At 41.2% G+C, this 25,425-nt stretch overlaps 1 protein-coding gene across 26 annotated transcripts in view; it reads left to right on the plus strand.

The window, feature by feature from the left end:
* EHBP1 (EH domain binding protein 1) overlaps window positions 1–25,425 on the plus strand; it is a 213,215-nt gene that overhangs the window by 159,265 nt on the left and 28,525 nt on the right. For 6 of the 26 annotated variants that reach the window (XM_040554146.1, XM_040554138.1, XM_040554164.1 and 3 more), the window contains 6 exons: window positions 2,232–2,379; window positions 9,340–9,456; window positions 12,612–12,739; window positions 15,387–15,528; window positions 15,679–15,785; window positions 18,470–18,593. In XM_040554146.1, the coding sequence (XP_040410080.1) occupies window positions 2,232–2,379; window positions 9,340–9,456; window positions 12,612–12,739; window positions 15,387–15,528; window positions 15,679–15,785; window positions 18,470–18,593 (766 nt within the window). The remainder of the gene's footprint in view (window positions 1–2,231; window positions 2,380–9,339; window positions 9,457–12,611; window positions 12,740–15,386; window positions 15,529–15,678; window positions 15,786–18,469; window positions 18,594–25,425) is intronic. The other 20 variants (XM_040554151.1, XM_040554163.1, XM_040554156.1 and 17 more) reach the window with 12 other exon arrangements.

The raw sequence follows: 25,425 nt of genomic DNA on the forward strand, positions 1-25,425 counted from the left end.
CGTTGTTCTTTACAGCAGCCTTTCCCCTGCCAAGCTCAGCAATCGATGGTTCAAACACCCGAATTGAATTTAAGCAATAAATATGCCGGTTTTCTCTTATCCGCTGGTGATGATTGGCTTAATCAGCACAAACACAAGCCACAATAATCTGTGTTTGCTTGGAGATCCCCGGGATGTTAATGACTATGCTAATAATTCGGGATCCGTGTTCTCCTGCAGGAGGAGGGGAGAGGAGCATCAGCCTGGTCGGCGTAGGGCGTATTTGTCACAAACACGTAACCAACCTTATTTTACGTGCAGGGTAGTGGATCAAGCAGTTTGACATTAAACCACGTGGGAATCTTAGTTAAAAAAAAATAAAATAAAATGTGTATGTTCCTTTTTAAAAGCCATTTAAATCAAAACCACTAGTTCACCTATACCGGGAATTACAAGTCATAGAGATTTGAGCAGTTTTAGTTCAGGTAAAATTAAACATAATTAACGTTATCAAATACCGTGGGTTGGAATAAAATCGGTCGCCGTGTCAGTTGGCCGGCTATAAATTAAATTAAATTGATCTGTTACAGCACAAGGTAGCAGGGGGAGCTTCCAGGTTGTCTTTCTAACGTGTACGCTCACAAAGAAGTTTCCGACGTAACTGTTGCTCTGCACCTTCTGGGAGGCTGCAGGGTGAGACACAGCAAACAAAGCGATGTGCATCCTGCTGCAGGGCCCAGGCAAAATCGTCTTTCCGTCGTAAGGACATGAGCAGAAAAGTAAATCCAGGCAATCTGATAGGGAATCAGAATTCTGTCACTCAGGAACAAGATACTGTGCTGTGTCCATACGCTTTGTTTACTGTAGGGTTTTATGAGTTGTAACCTGCCCATGCAAGCTGTTAATGAGGCTAAATCTTGCTGCTTGAGGATTGAATTACAGCACACCTCTGGGCTAATGGTTATAAACGGAAAGTCCCATTAGGGCTGCATTCTGATTCATTCATTTGCATTTCTTGTATTGTGCCGAGAACAATGATGAGTAAATAGCTACAAACAAACAATTTACATGGAAATGGGTAAAATGTACCTAATTAGTATTTTGTGCTTGTTTTGTTAATGATTGCTTAAACTAAATAGCACTTAGCAGCAGCCCTTACCAGCATCTGCAGGTGCGGAATGCTCAGTTGCTGGGCTGGTGGGAAGGTTGCCAAGGCTGCTCTCCAAAATTAGGCACTTTGTGCTCTTCCACTTAGCTAAGGTCAGTTGCGCCTACCTGGTTTTTATCCTGTTCGGGATGTCAACACATGAAGTTATAGGCAAATGGGACTTCAAGCCAAATGCTGGCTTCGTGGCGTTTGTGAGTGGGGAAAATGGCTGATTAAGCTTTTTCCTAACTTTGAAAAAAAAAGTATTTTTAAGATTAAGACAGACTTTTTAATGTATTCCTACAGATATGTTTAAAGACACCTTTTTATTCATATTTTTGTGTTGTGGTGGGTTAGTGTTTTCCAAAATGTCATGCTATCGAACTTTACTAATTTCGGTAAGTTAAATGTTGTAGTGCTTCTAGGATAGTTACAGGCTTTAGGACAACAACACTACCTGGGATGATTCCCAGAAGATCTTTTTCAATGACTGACCCAAACCCCCAATGATAGTGTCTTTTGACGTGAGTCTTTTCTGCTTTGGCATCTATTGTTCTTTCATTCATTTTCATTTGGTATTTTATTAAAAAACAAATATATCCATTGAAGTCCAAGGATCACATTCCCCTCCATGCCACAGTTTCAATGTTACTTTGCACTCAGAAATCAGCTTGGTGAGTGGAGTAACCAAGAGCAACATCTGGCTTTTCATTTCCGTGCTATGAGAAAATATTACTCAAACAAGTAATTCAATTTAGTAAAACCCTTTTTGTAGCCACGGCAAAAGTTGTTGCAGTTATTACTTTGAGATAAAAGTTTCTGAGAATTTTCATCTATGTATTTTTCTAAAACATAATCTGTAAGTGCTTTAAATTGTAAATTATTAAGTTTCTAATGCAATAATAATTTGGGGAATGCTTTAAAAATATCTGATTCGTGGCTGTCTTTAAAAATTGTGGTATGACACCCAACTGATACCGAGCATCCTATTTATAATGTGGGCCAAGCACCGTGCTGTAAACCAGTTACTATCATGATGATCAGATTGAGAATGAAATTGCATTTCTGTCAATTACTGACTTGGCAACTGTTCAATATATCTTAGCAGCAAGATGAAGAGCGGCGTCGGCAGCTGAGAGAGAGAGCTCGTCAGCTAATAGCAGAAGCTCGATCCGGAGTGAAGATGTCAGAACTTCCTAGCTACACTGAAATGGCTGTAGAAAAGTTGAAAGAAAGGTCAAAGGCATCTGGAGGTGAGCTAAGGAACCTTGTATCTTATTCCTATGGCAACCTGGAAACCAGAGAAGACCTTTTTGGGTATCACTTTTATTCACACTTCAAAATGTTGTTGTAGGTAATTGTTGTTCGTGAGGTGCACATATCAAAAGGCTGGCCATAGATAATCTTCTTAAATCAGGGTGGTGTCACTTAATTTCCAACAATTAAAATGTGATTGAAAGAAAAAGTGTTGTGTGAACAAGTAGCTGATACTAGCTCGTTTATACAGGTATGTCATTACCTATAGTTTTTGTAGCATTTCATGATTGTTGCTTAAAATCTCTTCCATATATATCTTAAGCATATTATTTGGGGAAAACAACATTAGATGTACTTTAAGAGACTTTATTTTCTATTAAATGTGTTCAAAGACTGTTTTGGAATAGAATTTTAAAGGAGACCCGTAGGAGGTGGGGGCAACAACCTTTTGATTTTAAATGGCAGTCTTTTGACATACCACTTGCCTTTACAGGTTTTGAGTTGTAATATTGCTATAATGTTATTAAACTGAGTTTGAAATGTCATTAAAATTCATATACCTGCCATGCTATGAGCTGGAGTAACGTAGTGTCACTCAAACTCAAATGGGTACTGGACACATGTTTCAGTACAGGCTCCTTGCTCTTTTAGTGTCTCCTACATATTCTAAGGGGAAATTGTGTTTCTCGTACTAATGCATAATTGTAAGTCAAAGTGTCAGGAAAATCCAGCCTCACATTTGCAATACATGTAGGTTCAACAACAAGGTTTTTTTCTTCTCTGCTATATGTATTTTATATGCATATATATGATAATATGTTCTTATTGCACCTTAAATCCTTCCGTTCCAATTAGCACAGATGAGAAAAGCAGATAGTTTTACTGTCTCCCTTTGGGTCTGGTCTTCAGTTCTCCTCTCTTTGGCCAGTAAATCAAGCTTGAAAACAATTCTTTGTAACGATAGATAGGGAAATTAAACTCTTGATGAGGAGAAGTTAGTTATAAACTAACAAAAGTACTGTCTTAGTGTTAGCTCAAGTCTGAAGCAAACTTTGCGAACTACTGAAAAAGAGAAGCAAAAGGGGAGGGATGTGGCTAGTTGTTTCCATTGCAGAACTTTTCCAGTTCCAATCAGCTTTGGTAAAATTCAGCCAAGTGGGCCAAATTGAACATTGACCAGCTACAGACCAAATTTCCCTGCTGAACTGGAAGGGCTGGGGGCGCAAAATGGCAGAGAACTTGTAGAGTAAGTAGGCTATGATGTTCTTCATCCCTCCTCACTGTTTATGGTTCCTCATCCTACTTCATTTAATTACTTCGTCCTCACAGTTTTATCATGCAGATGGTACACATCTGCTCCTACCACCCCTCCCCTGCAAGGATAGCACACTTTCTGTGTATATCGAGTGCTCAGCTGGCTAGTAGTTATCCTGTTTTGTTGCAGTAACTCATTGAAATGTTTCTAAATGATATCCCAGTATGCATCTTTCTGGGATGTGACCTTCCTTGTTCATATTTTCCTCTGAATTTTGCTTTTGCTCTTCCTTTGTGAAATTTGTAAGCAGTCTCAGAGATAACTGTTCCCCTAGCCCTTGTGCAAACAGCCTGGAGGCGGTCATCTCCCATTAAGGCAAGGGAATTTTCTTTCTTTGTGTAGGTTAAGGTTCGGATTCTTTATCTGAGATAACAAAAACTTTGGATAAAATTCTGGTACCGTTTGTTTCGAGAGGCCTGTATCTCTGTCACGGATTTCTCTAATTTCTCTAACACCTGCATCATAACATCTCTTCGGCAGCCTTGCATTTTGTCATCAGAACTCGATGCAACAGTTGATCCCAAATGATAGCGGCTATACCATCCCGTTGTCCCGTAGTCTATGTGTGATTTTTAGAGCGAGGTTCCGTCCCTTTTGGGTCCGTGTGTGCAGCTGCACGCAGACAGACCCAAGCTCTGGCACCCCCTGTATAGATGTGAGGCATTTCCAGGCGTTACGTAGACCTGTGTCTGAGCAGGGTATCGCAGATCACTGCCAAGCTCCAGCTCACTGTGCAGCAGGCCACGCAGCTCATGTTGCTATAAGTTGACCAGAGGTAATATACACCCAGCCAGCCTCAGGAGCAGGGCACAGATTTGGTATATTTATATGTAGATTGCATATGCACTTGGAGAGTTTCAGTGTTATTAAAGGAGGAGACAGTACCTCTTCCGCATGCTTCTACCAAGCCGTTGGTAATTCCAGGTGCCACCCCACATCCCTACTCAAGAAATTCATTCTTCTGAAATGGAGTACTTCTGTGAAACGGCATCAACGCTTTATAAGCCAAATATATTATAATTGTTTCTGCTTTCAGTCTGTTTCATTTTTTGATTTCCACCAAAATAAGGATTTAATAGATGAAGTCTCCTTGTTACGACTGGATTCTGAATATTACCCTTAATTGCATTCACATGTAGCAGTTCTCCTTCTGTGTAGTCCTGTATTCCCTGTACAATACCCATGACAAGCTTATAGTAATATCTTATGTCTTCCAAGCTCTCTTGTCCATTATGTTTCATTAATCTCTTCTTTTGCATTGATTGCTACATTTAATTTACAAAAAGGGAGTGTAGCACATCATTTTCCTCTCTCTTAATTCAGTTCTTCCAGGAAAAAAAAAAAAGATACTTCAGCTTTGGGATTTATTTTTTTTAAGACTAACTTTTTGCTCGCTATTGGTGGTGAAAATCTGATCTCTTTCAATGTTTCTATATGCTTATTGAGAGTTTTCTGTTTTGATCCTGCTGCTGCATTCTCCATTAAAAGGCTTTTTTTAATCGTGGTCTGCAAAACTGAAATGCCTACGGCAAGTAGAAACTTTCCTGGATAAGAAGCGTCATTTGCTATGAAATCCAGTCTTTTTCAGTAGGTTATTTGGCGTGTGAGACAGAAAATACTTCTTCCTGCCAACTGCCAGAGGGTGTGGGGTGGCAGCTTCAAATTTATTAGATGTCCTACTAGCTTCAGGCTGATAAGCAGATGCCTTGAGATGGGTCCAGGGACAATACCGAGATAGGAATCCAAATATCCTCCCTTTTCCAGCAGCAGTGGGGCAAAGGAATTGGCATCTTATCTAGGTATTGTCCTTGCTGCCCAGCGAGACACCCATCCACTCTTCTGGGATTTGGGTAGCATGTTTTCTTCACTCTGGCATATCTCAAACCCTTTCTTTGAGATGGCATGTTGGTGAGGAAGCGGCTCGTATCTGGAGGTAGTGATTGGGCAGGGGAGGGAGGGAACAGTGGAGAGGACAGGGGTAAGATAAGCATAGTGTGAAGAGGCTTCGGTGAGAAAAGTGCCAGAAATAGGCAAAACTGGGAGGGGAGAAGAGAATAAACACAAGAATGGAATGGAAGAGAGATGTTAGAGGAGCAAGAAGGGAAAAACAGAGGAAAAGGAGCATCTGAATGTGTTGTGAGACACGCAGAGGAAAAAAAGAAAAAAGTTTTAAAATCAGAATTACTACCGAAAGCTAGAAAAATGGACTGCAGTTTCGAAACTTACCACATGAGCTAGCTGGCACTGCATAGCACTTTTATACTTAACTAAGTTTTCAGGGTATATTAGAGGTTTTACTACTGAGGCAATGATTTGAAGGGAATGCACGTGGTAGCTCAGGCTTACACCGTGCTTAGTCTCACTCGTAAACCAGTGTTAAGTCCTTAATTTAATATTTTTAACAAGCAGCATTTGTTGGCAGTTACCACTGTACTTTCTTGTTCTAACATTTGATTTCTTGTACACTTGAACCAGTATTTCAACTCTACGTTTCTTCTGCTCCCCGCCTTTGCTTCCTTTGTTACTGGTCAGATGCTCCTGTCACATCTCATAGCCTTAAAGTGAACTTTGTACCTGAAAGTAAATAAATTAAATATTCAAATATCCACAAGCTTGAAAGATTTCCCAGAGACAGTGCTGGAGGCTGGAGATGTCTTCTTCCCTAAAGAGCAAGTACTGCTGCAATGCCTTCATATACAGATCTTTTTTCCACCAGTGCTCTGGCATTTCTGTATGGTGCCAAAAGATTCTTCTTTTTCTCTGTGTCTCTTCAGTCCAGGGTGTGTAGACAGTGGTCGGTGCCATTTAGTTGTTGACTTAATCGATTATTTATCTTTTTTTTTCTTTTTTTAATTTCTTCTCAACATCATAAAGATTTGCTGTCTTTCTAGGATCCACATTTACGTATTTTTCAAAGAAGCGGTTCTTGTCCTCTAAATACCTGCCCCGGTTCTAGACAAAGTGTATTAAGTTTTTTTACAATAGTCATTTGTGTTGTTTGTTGTTTTTTTTTTCATAAGATATATTTTCTCTTTGTCATGTTGTTTTTTTTATCATTTATAATTGCAAAATCTTGTTGTAACCCACTCCTTAAATAAATTTCCTTTTTTAATACACTTGAAGAACATGGAAGTTGGAGGGGAAAAAAAGCAGTAGTTGAAAACAAGGAATCTGTCAGTTCTGAAAGGTATTTTAAAACTTCTGAAGTTTCTTGAAAATAATGTTTTTAATTGACATTTCTTTCTAGAGTCTCAATCTCCTGGTAACCATATTCAGTCCAGGTCCACTAACTTTAAATGAAATACTAGGTCAGGCCATTACATGACACTAGGGACTGGTATCTTCAAGATTCCCATCTCTTTTGTAACCTAAAACGGTGGTGTATTAAATTAAAGAAAATCAAAGAATTTAATACAGGCATTCCCTCAGTAACCGGTAGTCCTAAACCCTGTCACCTTGTTCAGAGTGTTTTGACACATCCAGCATCCTGCTAGCTGCCTGGTAGTTGAGAGCTGCCCTTGCTGGCTGACTTCCCAGGGTGCTTTGGAAATCATCGAGGCTCGAGGTGGGTTTGACTTCCCTCTGCCACTGCAGTGTCCCTCATCCTTTCTCTTCCACCACTGGTGGTGCCCATCCACTTTGTTCATCCACCTCCCCACTACCAGAAAGAATTAGAGTTACAGAACTGGGTCCATTCATTTAAACGGGAACAGAAAGAATATTGCACAGAGTCCTGAGTGTTTCTGCCCACCTGAAGAACCACCTGGCCCCGGATCAGCTCGCAGATAGTGATTTGGCTAGGAAGAGATGCTCTCCAGCCACCTGGCTCAAGCTGGGCCATTTTGGAAGGGAGCTGAATCTTCCAGGGACCTCTGAGAATTAGTGGAGAGAGGCCCAGGGAAATCTTGGTGGTCAGCTGAAACAGAGGAGTCCTCCTGCATCCTACTGGTGTCCTACTGATGCAGACTGCTTGTGCTTCAGATACACAACCGATTCTGACACTGGTGATGGACACTGAAAATGGAAACTTCTTTGTTCCTTTGTCGTAGCAAGAGCCTTACTCTGAATCAGTAAAACTGCACGAAAGACTGATTAATTACAGAGGAATTGAGGGAGCAGCTGGTTAGAAAAGAGTAGCAGACACACAAAAAGTCAAAAGTCTCCTAAAATGGGAATTGCAGGGACTACAGAGATAAAGAGGTAAAGAAAAGAAACAACAATATGGCCTGCGTGTCAGCAGTGTGGGCCCAAAGTGCCCACAGGCCTGAGGTAGGCCTTTAGTCTATTTCAAAGACAGACAGCACGTGATCAGTACCAATCCCAAAACTCTGCTATTCAGGATTATGGCATCTTGGTACTGTATTTGGGATCCTTTTCGTGTATATGTTGTTGGAAGGTACCAATGTTCTGTATCTATAATTAGTATTTTTCCCTGTTGTGCAGTGTTTTGAAGTTCGTTTAGTTACTACATGTGTATTCTTTCTTCTGGCATATTCCAGCATCCTCTTTTTCATCAGTTTTACATGCATGCATACGTACATAAGAAAGAAATGTTCGTATAAGTCTGAACAAGTGTAGATAGCACTTGATATGAGACTTAAAAGCGAGTAAATACAATGCAGCTACATGCTTTGAAAGTACTAATCTAGCTTTTATGGACCTTGTTTAATTTCATTGTATATTTGTATTGAAAATGTGAGTCAGAATTACTTCTGGGATCTGCTTCACAATTCAACACTTGCTATTTGATCTTCCTCAGGTTACTTACTCTTTCTGTGCCATAATTTACCTACATCATCATCATAATTGTAATTATAATAATCACCCAGTTCATAAAACATTACGGGGCTAATTTACAAGTGATATTCATGAGCCACTCTGAGAAACCCAACAGAGAGATGCCATAAAAAAATATAAAGCATAATTACAATTATTATTTTATTTAAGATGTATGTAGCTTACAAACAGGCCTGATTCAGAGCGGTACAGCAAGGCAGCAATCTGTGAGCGTGCTCTTGCTACACCAAAGGGCCGCGCTTGCTAAGTGTGGTGTCCCAGCTGGGGGTGTTCCTGCTCGGGTCAGAGGTGCTGGGAGACACTAACACGTAAGCAAGGTGCAGCGTTCCTATCTGCGATATGTTGTGCAAGGTAAGGAGTAGCAAGTCTCACCCAACTGGGAACTCGTACTGGGAGATGCTTTCTTTCTCCAGAGCCTGAAGCTCCCAGTTCCTCCTGTGGCCAGACTCATTCAAAGCTGCCGTATGCCAGCTCCAGCACCCATATCCCACTTTGTGTCACAGAGAACTGGCAGCCTAGGGGAAATAATTACGACTCAAGTTACAAAAAAAAACCCATGTGCTTTTTAGAGTTAGCCAGGCGCTCAGCACAGCAAGCAGCCACTGCTGAGGCCAGCCTCTGCCTTTATTGTAGCAGGAGTTTCCAGCAGAGCTCCCTGGGTGTATATCGAATTGCATGAGTTTAGAGATAAACCCATGAGTGGACAGGGTGAAATCTCCTTCCAGACTTATTTAATGATCTGCATTTTTATCGTAACTCAGCTTGTTTTCTAAATTTTTTTTTTTTAGCGATGTGGTGCATGTACATAAGAAAACACTAACCTTAATGCTGTATGTTCCTACAGATGAGGATGAGGATGATGATAATATTGAGATAGATACTAACGAGGAGGTTCCTGAATGCTCTGTTACTGGAGGTGGAGATGAGCTTACTAACCTAGAAAATGACCTTGATTCAACGGGTAATTTAAATAATGGCTATTTTGTGTATTTTGCATGACTAACACTCCATCATCGTAAGTACTGATGTGCTGCTTCTCTCTGTCATAACTTTATTCCTTTGTGCCTTTTCAGGTCTTTTAAACCCTAATGTTTATTCTCTTTGAATATTTTGCATTTACGTTTGGTTGAAATTTAAAATCAGCAACAAACTTATTATTTCCAGTCCTAGCAGATTTAAAGGTCTCTTCCTTTTTGATGGGGAAAGGGCCCCAGGCTAGGCCTGTAAAGCTGAGCCACCTGAAATCACCCTGTCTGGGCTGTCCCAGCAGTGTAGGCAGGCCAGAGGAGCGAGAGGTCACATCGCTGAGTACAGCTGCTGCTCTCCACCGATATCCCAGCCCACGTGCTCTGTGAACAGGAACAAATTTGTCTCAGTATAGACTTTGGTATCTCTCCGGCTCCTTCCTGAGGACCAGGGCTTATATTTATTTGTTCCTTGTTGGGGACATGGAGTTATAAATTTGAACAGAATTAGTTCTATTTACTTTAAAAAGTTCAAGTAATGGTATTTTAATAACACGTTTTAAAAGCACTCACACTCTAGTGGAAATGCTTGTGTTATCACATTGCATGCTGGTCAAACAAGAATAAGTCATTGTAGTGGCATTTCCACCTTCAAAAATTGTAATCCAGCAAAACTGGAGTTCAGGTTCCTCTGCAGATGATAAATGTGTCAGAATCCCCCAAGGGAGATGCTTATTTACAAAGGAGCTAGATCTTCAAAGAGGCGCGGTGCTCCTCTGCTCACAGCGAGTTGCAGAGGGAGCTTGTGCTCTGTGTGCCTGCCTGCTGCCAGTGGCACCGGCGCGTGCTGAGGGCCTCTGTGCAGCACGGTCTGCTTCTGCTCACCGCAAGGTAAATCGAACTACGGCGGCCCAGAGAAGTGTGGCAAGTGCTGGGCAGCGTCAGGAAACAGGGAGTGCAAAGGGGAACTTCTTCCAGCATCTGCTGGCTTGGTTCAGCTCGTGCCAACTGGACCTAAGTGTGTAACCCAAGACATATTCAATCACAACACTTCAGTTAGTGTTTCCTCTTGTAAATTAAACCAGCAATGATGTCTATACATCATATTCTTTGCCTTCAGTTGCATTAGAAAGCTAGGCTTTTCTTGAGTGCGGAAGATGTTTCATGTCCTTTGTTGTTTTTTTTGAGTATTTCCAAACACATAAGAAAATATATTTAGTGTTTCCAGCATTTGACTCAAGCTGATTTAGAGTAGAATGCTGCCAAATGATTTTCCAATAAATATTGGTTCATTTTAGGAGAAATATAAAATCAGTAAATGAATATTCCCGTCGCATAGCCCCAGTGACTTGCCACCATTTTATTTCCATGGGCCTTTTTTTCTTGAGAGATGCCTTTCTCAGGGATGCAAAGCACTACCAAACGCTTCATCTCTACCATAGGAAGTCGTTCTGGAAAATAAGCTGGGACATGATTTTGCAGGTCGATGTTCCTGTTAGCCAGAAGGACAAGCAGCGTTGTTCAAATGAGTAAGGAAGAGGGGGAGCTATAATACAGAAAGCAGCCTAATGCTGTGATAGAAATCAGTGTACACAGATTTTGGTGGAATTCTGCCAATTCATACCAAGTTCTAACGAAGGTTGAATCCCCTGGGAGCATCTGAACGCAAAACTGTAAGGGACATGTCACATTTTGAATCATTATTGACTGCGTTAATTAATTTGTCCCCTGCTGAATCTTAGTCCCTCCTGTCTATCTCAAGAAAACTTTTTTTTTTTTTTAACTGCAGGTTGTTGGTTTTAAATATGGCATCTGTCTGTTTGTTAGCACAGCCACCATATGCGGCTCTGAATGTATCTGATAAAATGTGAACCTCTTATATCATAGTTATTACACGATGTTTATGTATAAACCCACAAGGGTGTGCATGTCCTTACATGTGAGCCTCTATTAAGGACACCCTGACTGGGTGTGCCAGAGGAAAGGGAAACTGTTCTCCGTCATAGCCCAGCCCATTGCTGCTGGAGGCAGGCATCGTTTGATTGCTGGCATGCCAAAAATATTTGGGCTAATATGAATCAGAGGGCTCCAAACCTTGGAAGAAGCTGTGCAGCAAAGCAGTCATGGCTCCACGTCCCACGCCAGCCAGAAGTCACCAGCACACGGAGCAAAACTGGGGCTCTGCCTGTAGCAAAGCAGAGCAAGTGCTGGTTTTCTCGTGCTCGACCCCAGGCCCAGGTGCATGCTCAGTATCCTCAGGTGATGCTGCATCTGCTCCATTTCAGGGGCAGTTTCTCGTGTGGTGCTGCGTGCAGAGGAGGTCTCTGCCTTCCTGCCGAGGGCTGGCTCGCAGATCTGTGCTGTGGTGTGTTATTAACATCTCTCTCATCATTATACGTGTGTGTGTGTGTGTGTGTAGTTGGGTGTGTTACACACTGCCATCAACGTTCACATATACAATGAGCACTGTCGGGAGGTAAAGTTCTTGATTCTATTATTTGGGCTCTGGTCCAAGTTCCTAAAACTGATGGAAAAAAACTGTGGGCTCAAGCACGCTTTGGATCTGTCCCTTCGATGCAGTCGTGACGTGTTTTACAGCTCTCCTGGCTTCGACGTCGTCTATAAATCACAGTAAAATATTACTAGAAAGCTGACTCTTTTGATACTGCAATTTTAACATAGAGGAGCTGTGCCAAGGAGCCTTAGGATGAATTAGTAGTTCATAAACTTGAGGGGTTATCAGTACTTACAATATGTGATAAATTGTTATGTGTCATCAGAAAATAAATGGCTCTTTAAGTGTGTTTTTGTACCAAAGTATAGGTATGAACAGGTTGGGAGTGACTTCACATAAACATTGTCTAGTTTCTATGTGTTTCATCTCCTCTCTTTATGCTGTGCATACTTGTTTAGCTGAGTGCTGTATTTGTTTAACGTGTTTTTAAAGAAAATTTAGGGGGTATCTATGTATGTAACATGTTCCACTAATCTATGCCAATCTGAATCGCGAAAAAAAATGATTTCCCTTCTAGTTTTTAGTTTGAAATGGTAGTAAAGTGAATGAAATCTACCTTTTAGATTGATACATTGTTGTGCCGACTCTGCATTTAAATGCATCTCACTCTGTTGTATGTGGTATTTGCATATTTAGCAGAACAAAACAGTAAGTTGGTGGATTTGAAGCTGAAGAACCTCCTAGAAGCTCAGCCACAGGTGGCAAATTCATTCTCCAGTGCTGCTCAGAAAGCTGTAACTGATAGCTCAGAGCAAGACATTAAGGTAAGTTTTGATTAACGCTTTTGTCTCAGTACCTGTGTGTTCTGATTTCTGTTTTGTACTTCTTGAGGAGGAAAATGATTTCTTACCAAATCCTTCACAGTAAGAAACGCAGAAAATCTTCACGGCGGTGTGCTCACATAGTTTGCAATGCACTGGGGTTTTCTTTTCTGTTGATTAATCAACGCATTTTCCTCTTTCTTTGGATCTTGATACTTGTAATTGGCATAGCAGTAAGAGACATAAGAAGTGTCTCCAAACGTGTACTGCTCAGGTTGTCACTTAAATCAGAAGTGCAGCACAGGCTGTATCCTGCGTCCGGTGCAGCCAGCAGTGAGGCTCTCCCGGACTTTAACAGGAGCAGACTTGGTAGTGATTTGCTTCCCTTCCCAGCCTGACCCCTCTTTTCTTCGCCTTTAAAACTAAGCCGTGTTACATTTTAAAGGCATACATACTTGGATACTTGACAACGAGTGCTTCTGAGAGGAAAAAAAGAAACCAGTATGCGGTTGTTTTGCCTGTTCTTAATGTTCACCACTTCAGCGTAAAGCACAAACCAATCAATTTTCCATTTCGTTTTCTTAATTAGCCCCCTTGTGTTCTTACTATTATTATCCAAAAAAAAAAAAAAAAAAAAAGGGCTGTGTATGTCATTAATATCCCTATGGCTCTGGGGCACTTCCAGTTGGGTATAACTTTTCACCCACCTGCAGTCTATGGGGAAAGCACTGCTGACTGAAAGGATTTCCTTCCCCAGATACAGAGATGCTTTGAAGTCCCAAAACAATGACTTTCATTGCTTTTCCCTTACACTGTCGGTTCCTATAAATTGGTGATGAAAGTGTGTGGCAGCAGCAGAGGACTTTCGGTCTCTATCTTTGAACAAAAGGAAGCCTGGATCAAGTCTGATTTTTGCGTTCAATTTAGCTTTCTGCAGTGGATTTAATGCAAAATGAAGCTGGCCCAAGAATAATACAATGGATTGAAAAGGCTAACTGAATTAGTGGGCTTAGAGGAATACATTTGTAAAGTGGCAGAAGTCCCTAGTCATAAAAAGGTTTCTTAAAATGGGATTTACTGGCTAATCACACTGATATTTTAGCATGTTGCCAGGCCTAAAAAATTAGTCATGTTTGTTTATTTTGGTAAAGACTCTAGTTTAGACTGTCAGCTGTTATTGTACTGTTAACAGGAAAGCACCTTCTATTTAACCAGCACCATAACCACCCGCTCAGTGCAGCTGAAAAACCTCTGTATGATAGGAGCGGTACTTTTCTAAAGCTTAATTCCACAAACGATGCCGGGGCCACCTCCATCATGGTAATGTGCCACCACGCAACCTGATGAAAATGGTGTTTCCCTGTAAAAAGCTCCTGCAAAGGGGTTGATTTTTTAAGGTGCTCCCACAAAAGGTGCGACTTAACAGTTTATCTCTGCGGCCGGCGTTTTAACCAAGAGTTTTGAAAGCGGCTTTCTGAGGAATATATGGTGTCCATCTGTTCTCGTGGAGCTCCCGGCATTGAGTCGGATTTGTTTTTTAATAAAATGCAGTTTACACGTTTATAAATGAGGCATTCTGTGTTTGTGGAAAAGGATAAACTGTTACCTTCCCTGGAGGATTGTGTATCCCCGGCCTCCTTGAGGCTAGAGAATAGGCCATTGGAGAACTCCCTCATTACTGATTGTCTCAATGCAGAGGAAGGGCAAAGTCTTGGTAGCTTTTGATAACCAGTTTCAGCATTCAGCAGGCTTAGCTATTAGTCATGCATCTTAGCCTTTCCCTATTTACTTTCAAAACACTTAATAAAAATAATAAAAGATTAGGTATAAAATGAAATATTTGTTTGGTACACAGCACCTCGGTATCTGCAGCTTCCACACACCGCAGTGGTTCAGTCTTCTGGGATATTTCGCGTCGATAGAACCATTTGAATTTGTTACCAGTATTAACATAGGAAGCCCTGGAAAAAGATAATTGTAGTTTCCTTCGCTGTAAAAGGCTTACTTACAAATCTGGCTTTGGAAAGTTATAGCTGATGAAACGCAGTTCAGCAGGGTAGTATTATAATCCTACCTTTTAGCCTTCATCCAGCATTAGTGGTTTATCTCAATGGGCATAAAATAAGAAACTAGTTCTCCTTGTTGTACAAGGCTGGGGGACTGCACAAAACGCGACCATTCTCTCCCGGGCAGCACCAAGGCGGCAGGGAGGGAGGCGAAAGGCACTGCACGGCAGTACGGTGGCGGTCGGGGCATGCATGCCGCTGCTTGGCAGCAGCAAGCACAACGCTCGACAAATCAAAGTTGCAAAGGAGAGATTTTTGTTTAAAATCTGCCTCGCTGACAAACACTGGTCACCGCTAATGGGTCTGGCCGCTCGGTAAACGCGTGGGCCTGCGTGAGGGTGCCCAGATAGCAAAAAGCCAATCGTTGCCACCACGCATTAAACAAAAAAAGGAGAAGTTAATCACTCTTCTCCTTTTTTTTTTTTTCCCTGCAGCTGATACTTTCATCCTCTATAAACTGCAGTCCGAGTTGGGAAATCCTCTTTGCAAAACCTGCATTGTGTTCCCCCACCGAAACATACCTTTCGAATTTGTGTCTTCACGTTTCTAAACAAAAGAAACTGTTGTGTGCCTTGTTTTTCTAGCAGAATGGAACAGAGGAGCATCGTGCTGAGCGATTACAAAAAGCAACAGAACGTTTTAGAAATCCTGTTGTGTTCAGCAAGGACTCCACCGTCAGAAAAACTCAGCTCCAGTCTTTCAGTCAATACGTGGAGAGCAGACCAGGTAGGAGAAAATATAAAACATGTTTTCCCATCTTATGATTTAATAATATTTAACAATAAATATATTAAAACCCGATAATGTAAGTCCCCATTTCAATACATAAATATCAAGCTTTATAATAATTTTACATGTCTTTCCCCTTTTTTCAAGAGATGAAAAGGCAGAGATCAATACAGGAAGATACAAAGAGAGGAAATGAGGAGAAGGCTGCGATAACTGAGACTCAGAGGAAGCCATCAGAAGATGAAGTGCTTAATGTATATTAATTTTTTGTCTGGTTTCATGATTGCTGATAATTCCAAACTGTATGTGGAAATAGTGCCTTTATTTGTTAAAATGAGATGTTAGGTTTTTTTAGATGTCAATCTCCAGTGCATTCAAAGCAGAGTGAGAGGGGTGCACTGTTGAATTAGTCTGCAGTGTGGTGATAATTGTCAGATAAAAAAAATGAATTTTTCAGAGTTCCACAGCCCCAGCTTCCTTGAGACATTTCCATCAGGGCACTTCCCATAAAGAGATTCCAGTATTGATCTACCGGGAGGATTTTAATTATTACAATAGCAGATACCGCAGAGCTGCAGTTAGAGGGAAGAGTCACATGAGACCTGCTAGAATTTCTCAGCCAACCCATTTTGTTGGCTTGGGTTAATGGGTGTTCAACCTTTCCATTATCCAGATCAGCCGTGAATTACTAGCTGAATGATGTTTGCATTAATATAATATATATGGTAATTTCTTCACTTAATTAACGGGGAGGTTCAGCTCAGTAGGGGTATGGGCTGATCATGTGTAAAATTGATTTGTGAGGGAAATATTTGATAGACCGCAGGGAGAAAGCTGGTTTTGATGGACAGCTGTGGGACAGAAGCAGGAAGAACAAGTTTTACCCTGATTTTTTTTGTCTGAAAACACAGCACAGCCTTTGGTGGTGGTCGTTTGGTGCTCTCCACAATTTATCTAAATACGTTTGTAGTTTTTGCTGAAGCAGTCTGGAGCTGAGTAGAGATTTCTTACCACTGTCACATCTACCCTAAAACATCCAACTTTTTATGAACCCAACAGTTATTTTTAGCACAGTTGTACTTTTGCAGAGCTGAGAAGCTCTGGCACAGTAAGTTCACATTATATATGCAGATGATACACATGAACTCTAGGGATATTTCAGCCTGACACAGCATTTCTTTTCATCTTCTAATAACAATTGTTAACAATTATGCATGCTGACATTAGGGAAGTTTTCATACTATTTTCAATTAATTATAGTTGATGAAAGGCAATATATTGCACATCATCTCAGCTCTGTGCACTGATTTTTTTTTTTCCTTCAGGGACTACTCTCAGGTAGTTCTGCTGTCGATTTTCTGGCTGTATGTCAGGTAGAAAAAGGTTTCCATTAGAGCTGATATTGTTGGCTGTTGTGTAGGAAGAAAAGGATTACTGGGGACATTACACTATTAAATTCATATACGCTTAATTTTAAAGTTCTGTGCTCGTTACTGGTCTGGGAGTTCAGCCATTCCCTTAACCATCATTTTGATTATGTCTTTATTTGAAATAATATGCTGGCAGGATTATTATTGTACCTGTCACCAGAATATGAAGCTGAATTGACCATTTCAGACACATTTACAGGAGAACAATTGAAAATGTTCAGTGAAAGTATCTTTGGCTCTTACACAGCAACAAGTTAGCCTCCAGTAGGGAGATAAGTCTCAAAAAAAAAAAAAGGTATTTTTTTTTCAGTTCTCAAGGAGCAGTGATCTTACTTGCATCCTTTATAGAGTACAAATGAAACATGAAGTCATTTTGCCATTTTTTTCCCATGTTAAACCACCTCCAAGGCTTTGTGGCAGAGTTGTGGGAGGGCTGCTCAGGACTTTAAGGAGGTGGAAGGGGTTACTCAGAAAGAGTCATATTTTATTCCTAACTTCTTCTGAACAAAAATGCTTCAGGAATGGCTGTTCACCACTGAATATATCCTGTGATGACCCGGTATGGCTGGGTGAAAGTTGTTGAGCCACATGAAAATGAGTTTGAGGTACTGGAGGACTGTTCTCCTGCTCCTGATGGGAGAGCCAAACAGTTGGGTGTTTCTTGGAAGTATTTCAAGAGGCATGTGGTCATCTGCAGGGCAGCGCGAGCCCTTAGTGGGCACGAGGGGCAAGCCTGACTTGTTAGCATTTCCATGACTTTCTCAGGAAGGAGAGTGCTCAGTTTGATTTATCTAATGCAGGTGCCAGGGTCTTGGTGTGGAGCAGCAGGGCAGAGTAGGTCAGTCCCCATGCACCTGAGAGCCTGCACCAGGCGGCTTGTCACTGCTGCCCGGGATAAGAATCGCAGTTAAGGTAATTAGCAGTATTTTTCCAGATCACTGTGTAGCAGGGCAATTGTCTGCAGTAGGGGAAACCCAGAGAGGCATTACAGCCTCGTCTGGTGAAAGACATCATTACAGTTGACCCAGAGGAGCTAAACAAGCCAGGGAGCTTGGTCTGGGTTTGGTTTTAATCTCCAAAGCCCAGGTTTTAATTGTCATTAGAGACTCTCGTGGTAGTTCTTCTAGCCCCTAAAGTTAGGGTTTTAAAACTGAATAAGAAATGAAATGGCACATTAAATAGCGCTTTATTTGGATTACGTTTCCTTTCATTATGCTTTTTTACAGCTGCTTTTATGTACTTTGAAATTCATATAATTTGTTTCCAGAAGTCAGCCAGGTAGTTAAAAACTGCAAAATCAAATGTTTCTTACAGGAAAAAGTGGGATGTTTTAATAAACAAATGAGGACATTTGGCAAAATTGTAAAGTTTATGAAACGTAAGTGTTAGCTTTTTGGTAGCAAGCATGATATTTGGTTGTTTAGGTAAGTGCCTTACTAAGTGTTTGTGGAAAGGAAAAATGCAACTTACAAGTGATGTTTTTTCTTCTTGTTTGTTCTCTTTAACAGAAAGGGTTCAAAGACACCAGTCAGTATGTTGTAGGAGAATTGGCAGCACTAGAGAATGAGCAAAAGCAAATTGACACCCGTGCCGCGCTGGTGGAGAAGCGCCTTCGCTATCTCATGGACACAGGTACGGTGCCCAATTACACTGTAAACAGTTTTGGCAAATTGAGCGTTCACAAACTCTTATAGAGTTTTGGAAGTGTGAATCTTTGAAGCCTGAATGTTCAGCAAAACTGCCTTGAAAATAAAAAGGCTGCGATTTGCAGCCACCTCTCTGGGCCCTGGTGATAAGAGTGCCTTCATGGGAAGTGATAACTTGCCCTGATACCGTGTGAGCCAGCACTATTGAACAGTGTGCTCATCCATGCAGAGTTGGAATACACATCTGTGCCTCATTGATATGCCACTGCTCAAAAAAAAAAAAAAAAAAAAAAAAGAAAAGAAAAAGAGAAAAAAAAGTAAGATCTTCACTGTTCTACTTATTCAGTGGGAAAAAAAAGATTTGGCCAGCTAAAGCCATGTACTGCATGAAACAGAGCACAGTACATGGGGGAAGGCTCCATTGACTAGATCACTGAAATTTGAGAATACTATCTGGTTACTGATGCTCCACAATTATTTTATTTATTTATTTATTTATTTTGGGGGGAGTGGGTCTTAAAAAGTCTGTACTACTTGGTGTTATGGGTGCAGTTGAAAGGATTAAAATATATGGGTGATTTTTTTGTTAATAATGTGATGGTTTTGACTTGCGTGATGCACGTTACATGGATATTAAGTGCTGATGGTCATCAGAGATGGAGGGGTTTGGCAGCATCCGTTTGAAACAAATAGTGCTTTGATGCTTCAAAAATAAATAATATTGTAGGTCCAAAAAGTGTTCTTCCTGTCCCTTGGGGAAAAAGTTAGTTGGTGCAAATTACTTCGTGGTTAAATTGTCTTAAAAAGTTACGTGTGTCTGATGGTATAAACTTGAAGCCTACCTCTAACTGGTATAACAGATTTTAAAGTAGATTTGAATCCAGTGATGAGTTTTGAAATACAGATGAATAGACTTTGTTTACAGTTCAGTATTTTGAAATGATCTTGTGGCACACATCCAAATATTACAGTGTTTTTTAACTTTGTCATATGCTCAGGTGATTTGACTTTTTAAAATCATTTTGCAAAAAAAAGGTCAGAATTTCCTTCCTGGGTGGATGTGCGTTTAGTAGAACTTTTACCTATTAGAGTTTTGGAAGTACTTTTTCAAATGCATTGCATGTCTTTTAGATACTCAGCTGATGAAAATGCATATATATTATCCTGTACTTTCTTGTGTACTTTGTTGTATTTGTGAAACGTGTTCTGCATGAAGGAACTGCTGTGGCATTTCACAAGTCATATGTGAACTCCGAACACTACCTCTAGGTACATATGGAGTTGTCAGCACCGTATACTTGGGGGGGGGGGTAAAAATCTAATATCATGGTATCGATTATGTCATCTATTTCATTTTAAAAGGAATTTCTTATATTTCTTATGCTTTTGAGTTTCCTGTGTCTTTAAGTATGACAAAAACGGCTGTATTCTTCACGTCAGACATGCAGCAAGATGCATGTCTTTTACATCTTCTGCACAAAATGGGGTGTCTAGCACACAGCTAGAGTGGCTTGTACAGCATAGCTGTAAGGGTTGTAACAGGAATACTAATGGATGCCCATAGCTTCTTTTACTGGGTATGAGGGAACAAGTGGTGCAGCCATAATAGAGAAGTTAGTTTTATGTTCTTGATCATTTCCCGAGGATTTAACTTAAAAGAAATGATATGACGAGTCCTTGATAAAAATCCCATTTACATTCTCAGCTCAGAGACACAGTTTAGGAAAAAACTTATGAAAAGTGGAGTTTCTTACTTATAGTTAGCTTTATAGCCTCAAAAGTGAGGATTCTGCAACTTTTCTAACTAGGGATCACATGTTAACAGAGACTATCTTGTGTACCACCTCCCCTGCCAATCAATATCCCATTTGTCATCAGACACTATCCCTGTGGCAGCAACTGCAATTGCTTACATGGAAAAGTAGTATTAGGAGGTAGTTTTTTGTTTTGTTTTGGTTTGGTTTGGTTTTGTTTTGTTTTAACAGTCTAATGTGATACGGCCTTGGCAATAGAAAAAAAAAAAAAGAACATCTTTTTGCTGTGCCTTTCAAATGCTGTTGTGTCAGCTCTGCTTCTTTGCCCCATATGCAGTCCCCTTCCTCCAGCTCCTTGTCTGGCTCGTTTTCCTGCAGGTTCCTCTCCCACCTGCTCCTTCTCCTTCCTGCTCTGGTACCTACTGGAGTTGCTTCAGAGGATCGTCTGTGTCTCATCTCATCAGTGGGTCTGTTTGTCAGGATGGCACTTGTTCTTCCTCCGTACCTCTCTTTAGGGAGTAAATCCTAACACAGACAAATAACAGCTTGTGCTTCTGCCTCAGTCCCAGCTTCTTCCATAAAGGTCTGAGCTTCTTCCCCCAAGTGTCTGTCTGTCTGACAGAGAAACCTGGAAACAAAAAGGATGAGTCAACACCGTGTGACCTGCCAGCTCACCACAGACCACTAAATGGTTTGTAAAGCAAAGTTTGCAGAAGAAAGTACCTGCAGGCTGATAGCTAGAAAAGCCCTGAAGGGCTGTTGATGATGATCTTGGGGTTTTGCAAATGCTCCCCTAGGTGTTGGTGCATACCAGAAAGATGAGAAACAAGAAATGTTGGCAGCTGTCACAGCTGTAATGAAAAGTCTTGATATTTGTGTTTGTTTTTTTTTTTTCTGAAAATGCAAGCTTTAGGAACCAGGAGGTCACATGGCCACATGTAGCTTAAAGGTCCTGGAAACAGACCATAAAGGACAAGAACCACAAATGAATTGGATGTGTATTTAAAATACTCTTTTAGGCAAATCTCTTCCTTGATGTTGTACTGCTTGGGGTTGTAATACTGGAAGGCCTCGGGCAAGTAGGAGTCTCTGCTGGCCTTATTCAACAGGTGAAGCAGGATGCTGCGTTTTTACAACTGTACGGAGAAGGCCTTGTGCTGAATTGCCCCAAAAATGTTTGCAGGATCTTGTGTCCCCATCGGTGTATGACTGCATTTTGTATTGGGATTTCCAGCTTTGTCTCCATGTGTGCCAAAAGCACACAGAGCCCAAGGCAGCACAGGACTGGGAGACTCACCTCACTGCGGAATCATTGCCTTGGAATTAAATTCAAGGAGGAGGTGAGCATGGTCTGTTTGTCCCCGTTGTGTCTGCTGAGGCCTGGACCACCCTTTCCTTCTCCACTGTGCTTGGCCGTGTTCTTGATTAGACTTTTACTGGGAAGAAAGCTCTCCCCCTTCCTTCTCATCCTCCTCCAGCACAAAACTGGGGGTGTTTGTTTTCCAGTGGGGAGACTCTTTGCCACCTGGCAGCTCTTCATTCTCTGAGTTTGATTCCTTTTTGTTGCTTGGCCAGGAGGGATTGTTCCAGGCTGCAGCTTGAATCTCTCTTCTGGCTACATCCGTTTGACAGGAAGGGACTTTGTCTTCTGCTCCCATCCATTAAGACATTAAAGCAGATGGGAATTTCCTTACTACGGACTAGGAGGAAGACCAGAAACATGTAGTAGCTACCCCTTGGACGATGCAGGCTTTGGGAACTGTGGAAGAATCCATAGTTTTTACCCAAAGGAAAGCAGCTGTGAGTATAGATAATGTATGTTCTTGGTTAAATTCCAGCTCATGGCAGTGGCTGACTCAGACATGCCACTTTGTAGTGAAAGTTTTGGGCACTTACAATTGCAAATAAAAGTTTGAAAATGCCCCCCCTAGCTTTGCTGGCACACCAGGGGCTGCGGATAGCTGCAAGGAGGGGATCCTGGAGGTTCTTCGTGCCCCGCTGCCTCCTGACCAGGAGGAGAGGAGACTGGCATAGTCCAATCCGATCCAGTCCATAGGGCACGATCTGGGTTGCAGAGGTGTCCCTTCCACTGCTGTCTTCTATGCAGGATTAGGAAAAGAGAAATCCAACGGAAACAGGGTTGTAGAAAAAGAGCCCAGGTCCTCATCGCGTGTACATTGCCATTTTCTAGCCCTGCAGACAGCTTTTTGGCTGGGGAGCTGAGTTTCTGGCTCCCGGCCAGAGGGGAGCTGCTATTTTCAAAGTTCGTCAGCCAGGCAAAGAGTTTGGATCTTGCTGAAGCTTTGCATTTCCAGTGCCAGCTGCTCCTGATTTGACTAGAAACACTTTCCTAAGATGTGTGAAAAAATAAAAGTTATTAAAATTACTGGCTTGCTGATTTCCATTTGAATCTGAATAGTCACACTCTTATTAATATCCTGTAATTTATGTCGCTGGTGCTGTACCTCAGTCCTTGGTCTTTGCGCTTAAAATGAAAATGTAATCTCACCTTGTTCCAGTGAGATGGAGGTTGCTGGTACATTGCAAAACTGGGAGGGCAATCAGTGTTTCAGTGTCTTGAACTTGGTCGAATAAGCCCATGGCACGTTTGCTCTCACCGTCTGGAGGCAAGTCGGAGTTACGTGCCTAGCAGGGGGGTTGCAACGCACACTGTATGAAATTCAGCGGGTTCAGAGGAAACCCAGCACAGAGGTTAAAGGAAGAGGAGGAAGTTGTATGGTTGAGTATAAAAATCGCAATTTAATAGCATTGATTTCCCTTCTTGCTCTATTACAATGGCTTGACACCAAATGATGACAGGGGTAGGATTATCTTGCTTTCTTCGGGATTGTGCTTCCCCATGTTGTGCCGAACCTGTTATGGACAAAATAGTTTTGTCTCTACTTCAGTGACAGCGTCTTTCTCCATTGTGAATTCTTCTGTCATTGTATTTTGAGGTGTCTGTCATCTTGATATCAAAGTGCCAATTAAAATGCAGAATTATCACACAATACAAGTAAAATAAAAAACAAAGAAGCCCAGTTTACAAATCTCTAACCTAAAGTTAGCTTTTTCGGTCACTATTTCTTCACTAATTACAAAAACAACTGTTTTAAAAAAAATGCAGCTATCAGATATTTTGTTATCTGACCACAGGGTATGAAGTGTTTTTAATGGTTTTTCTGATTAGCTACAAGCTCCCAAATTCAAGTAGAAGCATATTTGTATTTTCTGTATGAGATCCTCTACCTTACCAGTGGCTGAGCACGTTTGTGGTACCGTATAAAGATTAATGAAATAAAAAAAAAAAAAACTCTGCTGCTGCTGATTGACCACTGATGGTAAATGTAATTGAATTAGCAGTGCACTAAAATAAATGTAGACAAAATAAATATAGACAAGAAAATCTGGTGAAAGCTTCTGTAATGTTTTAGATTAATAGGCATACAGAATTCTTCACATTTTTTATTACGTTGTCCCTAGATGAATTCAAAGTAATTGGGGTGGTTAATTTTATTTACACAGAGCCGTTCACAGCGCATTAAATAATAGAGATAATTGAACAAGAATTGTCAAGTGTGTACTGATATCAGACATATTACAGAAGGGAATGTGCATAAAACTTCATTTCTATGCAGCCATTGTTTATGGTAATTAAGTACACAGATTTATCCCTTGGTTGCCTTCCAAGCTTATGGCAACTGCTATTGTTGTGCTCCATTAATATGTAATCAGGAAATAGTTTAATTTTCTAATCTGCAGTTTGAGAATTCACTTTCTAACAACTCTTAATTACTGCATTGCCCTAATGATGCTCATGGTTAGGAAAACTGAACCAATAAACTCCGTGGAAGAAGCCAGAGGGGATTATACTTCCAGAGGTGGTGCTTACTTAATAAACTTGTTATGCCTTCACCAGAGGGAGCTCAGTGTCCTTCAAAAGCATCTAATTTTATATTTCTGAGTTGTACGTACCCATGGTGTGAAGAGTTAACCTACGGTGTGCGCTGGAGGTGGCTGTAAACGTGAGTCACTAGAGAACCAGATAAGCGATGCTATCACCATTTTGGTATTTTTCCGACTGTATACTAATTGTAGAGTTTTAATTGCATGGGAAATAATGCAGGTGGTTCAATCTATTGTTTTAAATAGTCCTCATGGGTTTATTTTTGTCAAGTTTGTTTTCTTTCATTAGCCACATTAACTAAACACCGTATCAGAAGATCTTTCACGCAAAGATAAGCTCTGAACATTGACAGTTATCTTATGTTTGCGGTCTTCAAGGTGAATCTTAAACAGTAAAAGCTTTTTTAAATTGTTTCCTTTCTCCAGTGGCCCGTCGTTCACTGTGATTGCCATTTCCTGGCTGCTGCTTCACCTAGCGCAGCTCCGACGAGGGCACCGCAGTTACTTAGGGTTGGTGGCACTGCCCTACAATGGGAAGGTAGCCCAGCCCTGCAGCACCCGGTCCTATAGGTGAGAAGATCAGAAAAGGGAAGAGTTAAAATCTGCTGTGATCCACTGTGGCTGGGGTGTCCGATACACCTTGGTTTCCCCCTAGGAAAAACCTAGGTCTTGTGTGGTGGAGCTGACAAGCTGACTTTCTGGCAGCCAGATGACTTGAGGGTCTTCTACATGTGTTGCTTTTCTTCTGGGCATGGGGTGGGCTGGTTTGGCCAAGCTGTACCCAATTTCAACACCGTAGGTGCTCGACGTGGGAGCGGGATTGCCATCTCCCAGCCACTGTTTCACCTCTCCTTTTTGAGCGTGTAAGCTGCCTCGTCAATGGGACTAATTACACGGTGAACCAAACAGCAAACATTAGGACCGCTGTAAACACATATGTTGTGTCACTGCAAATTAACTCTTCCCGAGCTAAAAAGCAGCATACGCTTTGTTCGTGTGTGTGAAAGGCAAGCCACATGTATTAATTAGGGAGCGTTTTGCACAGCTTTGAAGACAGGAGGAACTGAGGTTCGTACAAGCAAAACATTTGAATTTATTGATGGAAAGGAAGAAAGGTTGAGCTAAAAAAGTACAGGCACATAAAGAGGGTTTAAATTG

The sequence above is a fragment of the Cygnus olor genome, chromosome 3 (genome assembly GCF_009769625.2).
Source record: "Cygnus olor isolate bCygOlo1 chromosome 3, bCygOlo1.pri.v2, whole genome shotgun sequence".
NCBI classification, from domain to species: Eukaryota; Metazoa; Chordata; class Aves; order Anseriformes; family Anatidae; genus Cygnus; species Cygnus olor.